The sequence below is a fragment of the Nelusetta ayraudi genome, unplaced genomic scaffold (assembly GCF_046127955.1).
Source record: "Nelusetta ayraudi isolate G7.1 ecotype Tasmania unplaced genomic scaffold, CSIRO-AGI_Nayr_v1 ptg000151l, whole genome shotgun sequence".
NCBI lineage: Eukaryota > Metazoa > Chordata > Actinopteri > Tetraodontiformes > Monacanthidae > Nelusetta > Nelusetta ayraudi.
In genome coordinates, this window is record NW_027466201.1 from 1251597 (window position 1) to 1264521 (window position 12925).

The window sequence follows — 12925 nt, forward strand, 5'->3', positions numbered from 1 at the left end:
GCTGCGCATCAGACTGCGCCCTGGCCGCTGTGGCTTTGTGATCGTCCTAATGGGTTGATGCATGCTAGCGAGACAGGGCTAGCTGTGGTTTTCCATTCTATTCTTCTCAGGACAACATTATTCATATTTTTACCCCCCATTCAGAAGTAGGGAATTGATATATATGCATGCATGTATGTATATATATATGTATATATATATATATACATACATATATATATATATATATATACATACATATATATGTATATATGTATATATATATATATATATATATATATATATATATATATATATATATATATATGTATATATATATATATATATATATATATGTATATATATATATATATATATATATATATATATATATATATATATGTATATATATATATATACATATATATGTACATTGTTTTTTTTTCTCCTTTTTTTAAAAACCCACAATGAGTCCACAAGTACACAACATTTTCCTTTCACGGCCCCTGACAGATATGGATGGTGCACATGTTAAATAACAATATAATATGGATCCCAGTAGATCCCCACTGACTATTCTCTGGAGAAAGTGTGCAAGGCTTGTTCAGCAAGCAGCAATGAAAGTGACTTGTTTTTGGTCACCAGCCATATATTTAAATATGTTTATTGCTCTTATAGGAACGCAAAGAAAAAAAAAACCCATAGCACTACCCTGCTATTTTGAATGAGCAGGTGTACTTATTTGCATGCATTTGTGTGGCCTCTCTAATGTAATTCCATAAGGTATACTATTAGTATATATATTGTGCTAATAGTACATGCTATTATGCTGTGTACACACACAGTGGCATGTGTAAAACATTGCCTACGTTTCTGTGTACAGCTTTTAGTAACAATTTATTTACCACTAAGAATGACATCGCAGTGGTCTGTTGTAATTGAAAAAAATTAAACATAACCCAGACGACTGACGTGCTTGAACGGTCATCTCTGAAGGTACCGGCTACATTCCTGCACACCTCGATCACACGCAGATGAACGCGTGTTTTGCACCCTTGAGAGCCCCACCGCCACCCTCCACACGGATGGAACAAAGGAGACGTGGCTGTTTTGATCCGGAGGAGGAAGTGGAGGATGAGGGAGAGGAGGAAGAGTGGGGGAGGTCCAGAGCATCACTTACAGGATGAAGAAGGACCATCTAGGATTTCTTCCCTCATCTTTTCTGGCTAAGAAAAGCGATGACATCACCCGGGGAGGAGGCGGGACATGCTGCCGGAGGGGGCGTGGCCTGGAGACGACGGACGTAATTGATGCGCTCTGATTAAAGGTACAAGTCGACCTGGCAGGAAGGGGAGGAAATTGGGGGGAAACAAATTTGTGAATGAGTGAGTAGAATTTGTGATTATTTTTCTGAACAGCTATAATAATTTATCAGAACGTTGCATACATTTTAGTTTGTAATTCGGATTAGTGACATTTTAAACACTTAAAAAAACATTAATTGATATTTTGTCATGCTGCTAGAGTAGTTTACCATTACAAAAGTAAACTACTAATTTTCTAATATTCGTGTGTCAGTCCATATTCATTATTTATAACAAGGTTTGTACGCCATTGCTGTACAATTTGTTTCACCGGACAAGACCTGGGGTATCTAAAACTCTTTGTTATTGGATAAAAACAAAGGAAATAGTTAAATAAGTTGAAAAAAAAATATGTATGTGTGTGTGTTTGTAGGTTGTTGGTTCTAAAAATAACCCGAACACCTGTTTCTCCACCTGTGGCGTTGGGGAAACTCCCTCTCTAACTCTATTCACACTTGTGTTGAAATGTTTGACGCATTCATCAACCTGAGCGCGCGTGTCTTCGCTTCATGGTTGACGTTCTCGAGTCGGACTCGCAACATGTCAGAACGTGTCCCAGCCTTGGCTCTCTCCCTCTTTCCGCGCGCGCAGCCCTCCTCGCTCTCCGTGCCGCCGCTCGCGCTGCTGCTGCTGCTGCTGCAGTGTCTCTTTAAAAGGCGATCCCACGCGCAGGATTCAGGGGGCTGGCCCTTGATTGACTTGTGTGCGCGTCTATGCCGTGTGTATGTGTGTGTATGTATGTGTGTGTGCGTGCGTGTGTGTACTAACGCGTCTGTATGGGGGAGCAAAATCGAGCTACAGTAGTAAAGTGGAGTGAGGTGGCAGCTTTATTCCACATCGACACTGACTTGGTGCCGTCTATCGCTCCGCGCGCACTTGAGGACTTGAAGGAAGGCAAGATGGCATCTGGAAGTGGACGGAGACAAACTGGGATTTAGTCTTCTTCTTCTATTTCTTCTTCTTCTCCTTCCTCTCCTTCTTCTTCTTGCCTCTTTCCCCCACCGTTATTATTACCATTACAATTCATCTGGCACCACGGGGCGCGAGTGACTGACCGTGCAAGGTATTTAATTGAAATTATTTCGAGTCAATTTTTTTGTCACCCACTAATGTATTGATTGGGGCGATTTGGGCACTTTATTCTCTTGCCGTTGACCTCCAGAGGGAGGATTCAGAGCCTTGCAAAAGGGGACTTGAGTGCAGGGCTTCTCTCTTCTTTTTTTTTTACGCGCACCTGAATGAAAACATAACGACTGGAGAGCAGAGGAGATGTTGTGATGTTCTGGCTGTTTTATTGCGATTCCACTGGCAGGACGTGTGCCGTCGTGTGTCATTGTCTCGAAATGACGAATGTGTAATTGTGTGTGTTTTTTTTTTAAATGTATATATTCCGCTTGTGTGCTCAACAGGCGCTAATACCAACAGCAAGTTCGCTCCGTGGCCCTGCTGGGACTCCGCCGCCGTCGCCGAGGAATAGCAACAAAGGACGGGAGCGCGCATTCATGGGACGCGACTTTGACAGCTCTCCGTATCTCGTCTTATAACTTTTAACTTGACAGCGGAGGAGGAGGAGGAGGAAGGGGGTCGAGATTGCGCCACGAGCAGGAGAATCATGGCCGAGGCTCAGCTCCCCGAGCCGCTCCCGGACTTGGACGTGGCCATCGACCCGGACTTTGAGCCCCAGAAGCGGCCCAGATCTTGCACCTGGCCGCTGCCACGACCGGACTCGAACGCGGTGAAGCCGGAGAGCCACGACACGGACATCATCCCCGAGGAGGAGGATGACGAGGAGGACGGCGGCGGCGCCGCGGCGGCCGTCAACGTCAACGGCTCGGCAGCCGCGGCGGCGGCGGCGGAGGATGACCGGAGCGGCGGCAGCCCCTTGGCCGACGGCGCGCTCTCCTCCCCCGGCCAGGAGAGCAGCAGCGGCGGCGGCGGCTCGCCGCTCTCCACGCACTCGCCGACTCCCTCCTCCGGCGCGCTGACCCCGAGCAGCCTGTCCGCGCAGCAGACCCCGAGGAAGGCGTCGTCGCGCCGCAATGCGTGGGGGAATCTGTCCTACGCCGACCTGATCACCAAAGCCATCGAGAGCACGCCGGACAAGAGGCTGACGCTGTCCCAGATTTACGACTGGATGGTGCGATCCATCCCCTACTTCAAAGACAAAGGCGACAGCAACAGCTCGGCGGGCTGGAAGGTAAAGAATCACCCTCCTCTTCTTCCTACCCCCCCCCCACACACAACCCGTCACACCGCAACACAACCCTCCCCCCCTTCCTCCATCAAAACAAAAACAAAAAAGCATGTGGCTTGTGGAAGCCACCGACACGCGCGCGCACACGCGCTCAAACGCAATCATAACCCAGCCTCAGTTGTGGTGTTGGCGTCAATTTGGACAGCCTGGCATTCATTACCCCCCCACCACCACCACTAATTATTATCATTGTAATGGAAATTTCCCGTCAGCTCTGCAAACGTGGTGGGAATTTAAACGGCCAAAAAATAAATAAATAAATAAAAACAATCACAGGAATGACTATCTGTTTAAGCATTGCATAATTATCACGTGAAACGAAGCTAATCATCACCCTCAGCCCCAGACTCGAGCGCACCTCAAATAAAGTGGGGTAGTTTTGATTAGGAGTGCATCAGATGCACCTCTCCCACCTCCATACTTTCTCCCTGGACTTTACTGACAAGCTGTGTGCATACTGTTCCTGGAGGCCTCCGCAGTCACATGGCAGGAATTAGAGCAAACAGTTATGTTGTAACCGGTTTGTCTGGAAGCACAGTAGCCTATTTAGGGTGACGCAACCCCGGCTAAGACTCCAGGAACGATACAATTACACAAGACAGCTCGCTAAAAAGTGCCTAATCCATTACCGCAGCGAGGAGCGGGATGCAACCAACCAATCTAAACTGATTTTAAGATTTCCTGAGATAACTTTAGTAAACATCACCGCTGCTTCGGTGTGTTTCGCTATCTTTATTTCGATGCAAACGCTGCAGTTTTATCCCCGCTCGTGTGTGTGTGTTCAAACCCTCCTTTCAAATCTCTCTTTCAAAACATAATTTACATGTCTTTTGGCCTTTCATATAGCACAGCAGTAACAGATATGTCATAAATACTCACCAAACTGACAAACTGTGTGGCACAAAGTATCCACGTTGAAAAACTGAGCGTTCGAGGTGTGCAACAGCCAAGTGTGCACATCTATTCTTGTTCTCTTCTTAACGAAAACCATAGTGACAACTCACCCTTGACGTCTGTCCTCACAAAGGAAACTCCTTTAATTTTCGGCCTCACCACAACCTTCTGAATTTCCTGAAATTCCTATTAGCGCTGCCAAAACTAAGGCACAGACTCTTCTTGCCTGCTATTTGACTTCTTGCCTTTTCCCACCTTGTTGGTCTGGCAGCATATTCAGCTTTGGGAGTCTTTTTTTTTTTTTTTTAAAGTTGCGCCCTATGCACAGAAATAGTTTTTATTTATTTAATGCTGTGTACACGCGAGAGCTTGGCCTAAAAAAAATCCCCTTGCTGCTACTTTAATCACGGTGGCATCACCCCATCCTGCGTTTGTTATGTAAACCTTGGCATGGATCTGTCGATCCCTTGAGGAAGGTAAGCAACTGCCAAGGTTGAGCCATGTGGGAATTACGTAACAAGCGGGTTTGCAGGGAGTTTGAATGGGGCGTTAAGGGTGAGTCTTTTTTTGTGAAGGCACCTATTTGGTCAGCCAAAAGACATGTGTTATCCCATGGAAGGCGGTCGGCGTACCAGAGGCAGACGGGTCAGAGAGTAGAAGATTAACACCCATTACGGGCCTGAGGTGGCCACGCTGGCCCAGTGGTTTCGCCATATTTCGAGAGGGCTTCTCAAGTTTGGCCATGTGATCCTCCTCAAGTCCGGAGCGGGGAGGGATGTTGTGCACGTCGCCTCAAGTCAAGGCCGGGTTCACCATCGCCACAAAGTGCTGTTACTCCTGGAATGTCGGGCATGAGGGCCAGGCTGTTCAGCGGTTTAAGGTTACGCCGGGGTCTGTCAGTAAATCTATGCCGCAGCTCGCAGCAGAGGCCCTTTTTTTAGGTTTCGCATAAGAGAAGGCCAGCTTCTTCTCCAGAGGCGGAGGTTTTCGGAATCGGATGAAACGTTTGCAGACTTACAGTCGGGCTCGAGCACGCCACGATCTGCAGTGGAGGTCTGGAGTGAAAAGCCTGTGAAACCGAGACAGCCAGGTGTTCGGAAGACCGCCTCCACGCTCGGGCTTCTTTTCAGAGCACCTTTTCTCTCCATTTCACTCTGGGAGATTCTTGGGTTTCACGTCCTCGCAGAGCCCAGAGTCTGAGCGCCTGACAGTTTCATGCGGCCGGCGCACCTTTGTTGAGGAGATTTGCTCGGCAAATCCCAGTAATCCCCCCACGCCACCCTGGAGTTTCTCTCCCCTTTTCCCACTTTGCGTCATGCAGTTTCATATCTTGGACATTTAACCATTAACTCGGCCATAAGTGGGCCATAACACGGCCAAAGCATAACACGAGTAAATGTTTGATCACGTTACACCGTCGTTAACTGAAGAAAAGGTTTGCCAACGAGCTAACATTGCGATATGGCGTTTGTTCGTGTACTTGTTCTCGAAGAACTGAGCATACAGGAAAGCTGCCTCCACAGTAAACCACACTTTAACCCTGACCCACATACTGTCCACTAGCATGAAATAGACTTTGTCTTGAGATTGCATTATCTCATCCATATGCATCCGTAAAGTTGATTCAATAACAACACAGAAAAGCCCAGACCTTGTTCTTTAATCAATACCACTGTTCCCTAAAAAAAAAATACCTATGCTTATACACATTAGAAAGATACAAATTAGCCACATGCAATTAAAAAATGCTTTCAAATCTTACATTTTTATATACAGCAAATACACAACTTTGTCTAAAGTCTAGCTAAAGCGACTTCTTCATTGGTATGGTGTCCAAATAACACATAAAAAAGCCAAATAAAATGACAACTGTAATACGAAACGACAAACATACACAAAAAAAACCCCATATGCACTTTTTCGAAGTGTCTCTGCCCATGCGTCACAGTCTTTTATTAGCACCACACCTCATATTAACGCAGCGTGTCTCAAGGTTCTGGCATACACAGGCAGGTTTGCTCCGGCGCTGCTGAAATGTTGCGCTTACAGAAGGTCTGGTATGGTTAGGGAGTGATGGCTGCGTCCGAATATAGCCCCGGTAAACACGCCATTGTGTGCGTGGGCGTGTTTGTCTGTGCGTGTGAGTTTCAGCCTGAGTGTCTTTGCATAATCAAAAAAAAGAAAAGAAAAGAAATTGCTACACCTTTGTGTTGTCGTGTACGTGCCTGTGCATGTGTTTATGGGTATTCCTGGCCACGGTGGACCTTGTCCTATAGTGTTACTTAACCCTGCTGTAACAGGCTCGCCGTTCCCAGCAGCCGTCCATCACAGGCCGAGACCCAGTTATGTCACAGCGAGCCGCACGAAAATACACACAACCACCGCAAGTTTGAACGGCCCGACATGCTCTCATCCATCTGTTTATTTGTTTTTATTTATTTTAATACTTGAGATGCTATCGACAGCTCATGTGTTGTTTTTTTTTTTTAAAGCCAGCCAGGCATTCCCTCACAGACAGACGGACTTGTCAGGTCATGTTCCAGCTTATCACTGGGGGTTCATAACTGTAAAGCGTCTGCCACAAGGCTGTAATTTTATACACAGGCCTGCGACTAATTTTAGGATTTTATTTGTTGGATGGATCTCCGAGGCCACCTGGGGATACAAAGAGCGGACGATCATTGTCAACATCGAGTTGCTGTTTTCCTCCCCGTTAATCAGTTTTAATGAGAAACTTATGCTCGTTGATTAATGATTATTTGCAGATGCTTCGTTTTAGGCACAGACCACAAAACCATCAGTCAAGTCTTTTTTTTTATTTCTTTAACTTCGATCTTTGGCTTCACGAAACTTGATTATCTCCACATTCCCCTCCCAATATGTTCGTTTTTTGTTTTTTTTTAAAGATGCCTTCTCAAGCCCACACAAACATTAGTTATTAGTTAGTTAATAATTTTTAAAGGAGCCCATTGCTTTTATAGTGTGAAAATGGGTTGTAAGAAAAAAAAAAGCTATCATAAGACTGAAGATCAGACGGTTCGCGTGATAAGGTTCTGCGGTCGGGTCTCATTTACAAAAGGCGAGACTTTTAAGAATTTCAGGCGTCTTGCTTGACGACTGTCTGTGCGTGCGTTTGAGTGTACACTCAGGTATTCAAAATACAATCTGGATCCTTTTCAAATGCAGCTGGCAATGTGCCAAGCCAAAGCAAAAAGGCAGTTAAAAAAATAACAGGGTGGGGGGTGTGGAGGTGGAGTGCAGACAGTAGAACTTGAAGAAAGGAGGGAGAGAAGGGGGCGAGGAAAGGGGGTAAATTAACAGGCTTTGCTCCAAATTGGTGTATTACAACTGCCCTCTGGCTGCGATTCCCTATGGACAGGGTTTTGTGTATGTGTGAGGATTGTGGGGGTGATGGGTTGTGGGAACCCACCCGCTCCAGAGCCCCTTCTCCGAGCCTTGAATAGGGAACATGCTGAGGAGTCAGCCTCAGTGTGGAGGGAAGCCCCCAGGCTCTGTTCTACTTCCATTTTCAATCAGTGGTTGTAATTTCTTTTTTTCCTTTCCTAATTTGAATTTCACTACATGCCCCAAGATTTACACTACAACATCTGAGAGTGTTTCTTCAAGGCGGTGCGTTGCTTGTGTCTGGTGTTTTAGAACTCCTCGTTTGAAACTATTTCACCAAAACGTGCAACCGCAGGATAAGCGCCTCCCACTCCTCTGTAAAAATACTTAGTACACTATTAGTACACTATTCTGAGAACTCCCATACAGTCGGTAGCTGCGTTTCCATTACATTTTTTTTGCAAAATAAAAGCGATCTTTCTAAAGTTTTCCCGCAAAATTTTACGATTTTATGTCCAAACGTAACGCACCATTTTCACTTGAAGTGAACTGGTCATGTGACCCCGTATGTCACGTCCGGTGACTTGTAAATGCCAAAAAAGTGTTTCCGTGACACTTTTGTGACATACCTCTATATCGATACGTCTGATTAACCACCTCATGATAGTGTAAAAACCTTTTAGTGACATTTGAGAGGTTTATGGAAGTTTAGGTGTTTCCATGACCATTTTTTTCTTGCGATATTTAGATTTTGTGCAGTTCTAGGGCTAATGGAAACACACCTACTGTTCATCTTTCCATTAGTACTTCAAGTCCCTAGTACACTAGTGCCTACAACACTGTTGTTCGGGCAAAAAATAGGTTTCCTTGACTAAGAACAACGAAAAGAAATTGCTGACAATTTTTTTTTTTAATGTGATTGCATTGGGGTTGAACTTAACCACTTATTGCTAGCAAAGCTACAGCCGCTGTTGGTTATTTACCGCTGACTGTGCCTGTGACAAAGAGAGGAAATGGGCAAAACATTAGGTCACATTAATTCAAGTCAGTACACGCTCATGTAAAAACTCTGTCATTTTATGGCCTTCAGCGGCTTTGGAGAAAGCTGTTATCCCCTTTGAGTGAAGCCACAGCTTTCTGTCTCAGCAAAGCTCTTTTTTTATGGAGTGATCAATCGCATTTAATTCTGTTAAGCGGCGCACTCTACAGCCTCAGATCAGACACAATGTTGTTGTCGTTGGTCTTTGTATGCTCCCCTTTTCTCGTGTTTGGATGTTCCTTGTCCCTTTTTACCATCTCCTCACCAGTTCCGGCTTGTTTGCGTTAGCGGCGGCAACGCCGCTCGTCGAATCTGTCCACACTTTAAAATCGTGATCAAAGAGAGAGTTTGAGAGTTTCCGTCTGTCAGTTTAATGTTCATTTGTGTTTTGTAAAAGGGGGAGGCGTGAAAGGAAAAAAGAGAGAGAGAGTGAGACAGAGCCGATCCGGGTGCCTCTCTTTAGTTTTTCCCATCCCTGTCTGCGCCCTCCACGGTCTCCACCATGTCACACTTGGCATAATCTCCTCTCCTCAAAGACACCTCTCAATTATTCAGAGCGCCCGGGATGAATTCGGATCGTTGTATGAATTTTTAAGTGCCTGCTCTCGCCTCAAGGCTAGCCCCTCTATTCCAGTTTCTGCCTCTCTTTCACGGCTCCCACTCGCCATCTCTCACTCCCACTCTCACTATTCCTCTCCCATGCCAGTCCTCATTATTTTTCCCGCCCGCCCGCCCGCCTGCTCGCTCGCTCGCTTGTTTGTCTGAATGTAAAGCGCCTTGGTGAGAAAAACAACAAGCCGTTCCCCTGTAGCTCCTCCAAAGGAGCGCTCTGGAAATCTGTTGCCGGCTCTGAAGAATGGCGATGAATCTCGGGCAGCTTATTCCACGCAGCACTCCACTGACTTTGTCTCGTCTTTTGTTGTAGAGGAGACTTTGCGGCCTCGCTGCCATTGAACGTGTTAAAAAAATATTGAGTTGAAAATTGAAGAAAAAAAAACAAACAGAGTTGCCCGAGAGCCTCAGTGTTGGGCGATGAGTTGGAGGTTCAGAGTTCAAGGCAGATTTATGACATGACTTTGATTTGCTCCACATAGTGATGACAGGACGGTGTGGAAAGGTCACAGGATTTTCATGTTGCACACATACAGAGGTGTACTCTCAGGATCTTCAAGATGAATACCTGGATCATCAATAGCTGGATCATCAAGAACTCTCGCTCATCCGTCTCGTCGAACTCCAAAAGAAAACGTCATAAGTTGATTGCGGAATGCACTGGTTGCCATAACCACTCGGTCTTCCTTTGAATTGCGGCAAAACTGTTACGTAACCGCTGCCGGCTGCCTTTCTGAGGAAACAAATATTGTAAAAAGTAAAAAAAAAAAAAAAAAAAAAAAAAAAAAAAAAGTCGTAGTTAGCCAAGTAAGCTAAGCCCTCTGCACGCCAACGTTTGAAACCCGGCAGTTTGATCGCAAAATCTCGAAGCTTGGTGAATTGCTTGCTTAGCGCTATTATTTCAGGGTCATTTAAATAACCGGCATTTTAGATCTGGCTTTCAAAAGCGGCCTTCCGTAGCGCCTATCTATTACTCGGCCGTTCACACGACTTCAGATTACAATAATCTTTCCCAACTGTTGCTGCATGAAACCCGTGTTTGAGCCAGATAACCGCAGCAGAGCCCTCGGCATTCGTCAAGCACGGCGGAGTGGAAATACCGGTAGGTTCAGGGGGGACAGCGGAAATATGTTGTAACGATGGAAATAACACGCGTGAACACAACACACACACACACACACACACACACACAAATCTATAATTAGCGCACATTGGTTTTTAAGAGGCGGATCATACACCGCAACATTTCTGGGCGTGACTAAGTGGAGGGCTTTGGTGGTTCGTCCACTGACTGACTGACTGACTGACTGACTGGGACACCTTCCTCCGACCTCCAGTTCAAGTCGGTCAACTCCTTTCGTTGAGCTTGACCTTTGACATATTTTAGCCCAATGCAAGCAAGAACGGGTTTGTCAAGGCGCGCTTTTCAAAGGCGCTTAAGTTTTACTTATTTGACTTGGAGGGAGGGTGGCGGGGGGGTCATGTGGGTGACATACCGCTGTTATTACTCACTCACATTGTGTCTCCAAATGAGTTTGTCACAAATAATACTAATAATAATGATAGATGACCTTACGTGGGGTAAAGTTTTTCTCATCTCTGGCAAACATCTCTGCAAGCGGTGTATTTACGGAAGTGCAATTTTTTTTTGTCTGAGGCGCAAATTGGGTTAATTTCTTTGGAGTGGAGTTATCAGTACACTGATAATGAAGCACAGCTAAATGAAATAAATAATCATATATTTCATATCATATGTAATATAATATAAGGCAGTGTTCGTGACAATGAGAGACACCTCGTGGCATCATGGCCTTGAACGTCACATTGAAGTTCGATGACATTTTTGCAGATTTCCTCTTTGTATACATTGAAAATTAACTGTAATAGACTTTTGTGCCATGCATGTGAATGTGCATGCACACACATGCAGGCATGCTTCTTCAGGAAAGGCCGGGGTGGGGGGGCACTCTGTTTGTTTCCATAGCAACTGATAAGAGGTCAAGCAGGTGGGGGAACGACACAGTTTGGTTGACAGCTGATAACAGCTCCCCACCCCCTTGCCCAATGCTCACGCACACGCGCGCACGCGCACACACACTACGTAACGCACATACTTCCCGTTCTGGCCTTGCTTCATGGTTTCTCCGATAACCACATTGCTGAAGTGGCCCCCCAACTCCTGGTTGCCTCGTCCACGACTGTAACTGACACTTCGTCATCATCATCATCATCCTCATCATCATCAACCCACTCAGACACACACACACACTGCCTGGATGCCAGTGCCAGTCTTGTTTTTAGAGGTCATGTGTCAACAAAGTGTTTTAAAAAATTAAATGGAATTTGATTTATGCATTTGATTTAGTCTGTGTTTTAACCTATTTAGAGCAGGTGTTTCTCCTGGTGCGCTGGAACGTCAAGCGATCACGCGCGCGTGGCACTGCCGCGATCAATGCGAACCTGCCGTCCCCTGATTTGGAGTTCCAGAATGCGACCTCCGCCTTTTAAACTTTAATTTGTTTTTCTTCTGAGCCTGTCTCTTTCGATTACTCCGCTCCACCTATCCGGCATCGCCGAGTCTGCAGAGTTCAGTCCCAGCTACTGTTCCTGATTAAGATTTAATTGGCTACATCAAAGCTTTGTGTGTGTCAGAGCCGCGAAGGAGACAGAGAGGGAGATGGGAGAGAGGTGGAGACGCAGGGGCAGGTGTCAGCCTGATGCCGAGGCTGACGAGCTGTGGAAAAAAATTGTAATTGACACTTTTGGTGACAAAAAAATTAGCTGTGAAAATGTCATTTTGCGGCTTAAATTTAATAACATGCACATTAGCAATAAGAACTGTTGTCTTTTTAATAGTTGTGTTAGGGATGCAAATTATCGATTAATTCATTAATCATTAGTTGGTTGACGTGATCAATCGATTAATTGATAAACGGCGATTTTTCCTGAGAACCTAAATTTCACATTGAACAATGTGTAAGGAACACATTATTTAACCCTTCAATAATATTGAGGGTCCAATGTGACCCATATTTTCATTAGAGAACAGTAAAAACACCCTAAACATTTAACCTCTGACTTTAAGTTGACTTCTTTTTTTCTTTTTTTTTTAATGTTGTTTAAAAGTAACTTGTTCTACTTATATTGACCATCACAGTATCTAAAGGTGAACTGCTCTTTCCTGACACTACACTGTTATAATGATATTAACTAGCCATGCAAAAAATGTTAAATTAATTGTGACTGATTTAATTTAATCAATTAAATTCTTAATCAACGATTAATCGCTAATCGATTAATTGTTAACGTCCCTAGTTGGTATTAGTTAGTTGATATTATTTTAGAGGTTACCCTTCTCTTGTTCTCAAAACCTTCAGTGCTTCCCTCTGATGCAATAAACAGTCATAACTCGGCCTGTTTATGAATGAAAACTGCTTT

General features: G+C 45.0%; 1 protein-coding gene and 1 long non-coding RNA gene across 4 annotated transcripts in view; one reads left to right on the top strand and one right to left on the bottom strand.

The window, feature by feature from the left end:
• Positions 1 to 455: 455 nt before the first annotated feature.
• LOC142880019 (uncharacterized) lies at positions 456 to 2056 on the bottom strand. Its single transcript, XR_012925371.1, has 3 exons — positions 1830 to 2056; positions 1160 to 1318; positions 456 to 1054 (listed from the first exon to the last, which is right to left on the bottom strand). It is a non-coding gene; the product is annotated as an uncharacterized LOC142880019 (long non-coding RNA).
• Positions 1171 to 12925, top strand: part of foxo3b (forkhead box O3b) — a 39738-nt gene continuing 27983 nt past the window's right edge. Inside the window, exons 1-2 of one of the 3 annotated variants that reach the window (XM_076013626.1) lie at positions 1171 to 1306; positions 2753 to 3540. In XM_076013626.1, the coding sequence (XP_075869741.1) occupies positions 2956 to 3540 (585 nt within the window). In that variant the 5' untranslated portion in view covers positions 1171 to 1306; positions 2753 to 2955. Of the gene's footprint in view, positions 1307 to 2049; positions 2407 to 2752; positions 3541 to 12925 lie in introns of those variants that run through there. The other 2 variants (XM_076013624.1, XM_076013625.1) reach the window with 2 other exon arrangements.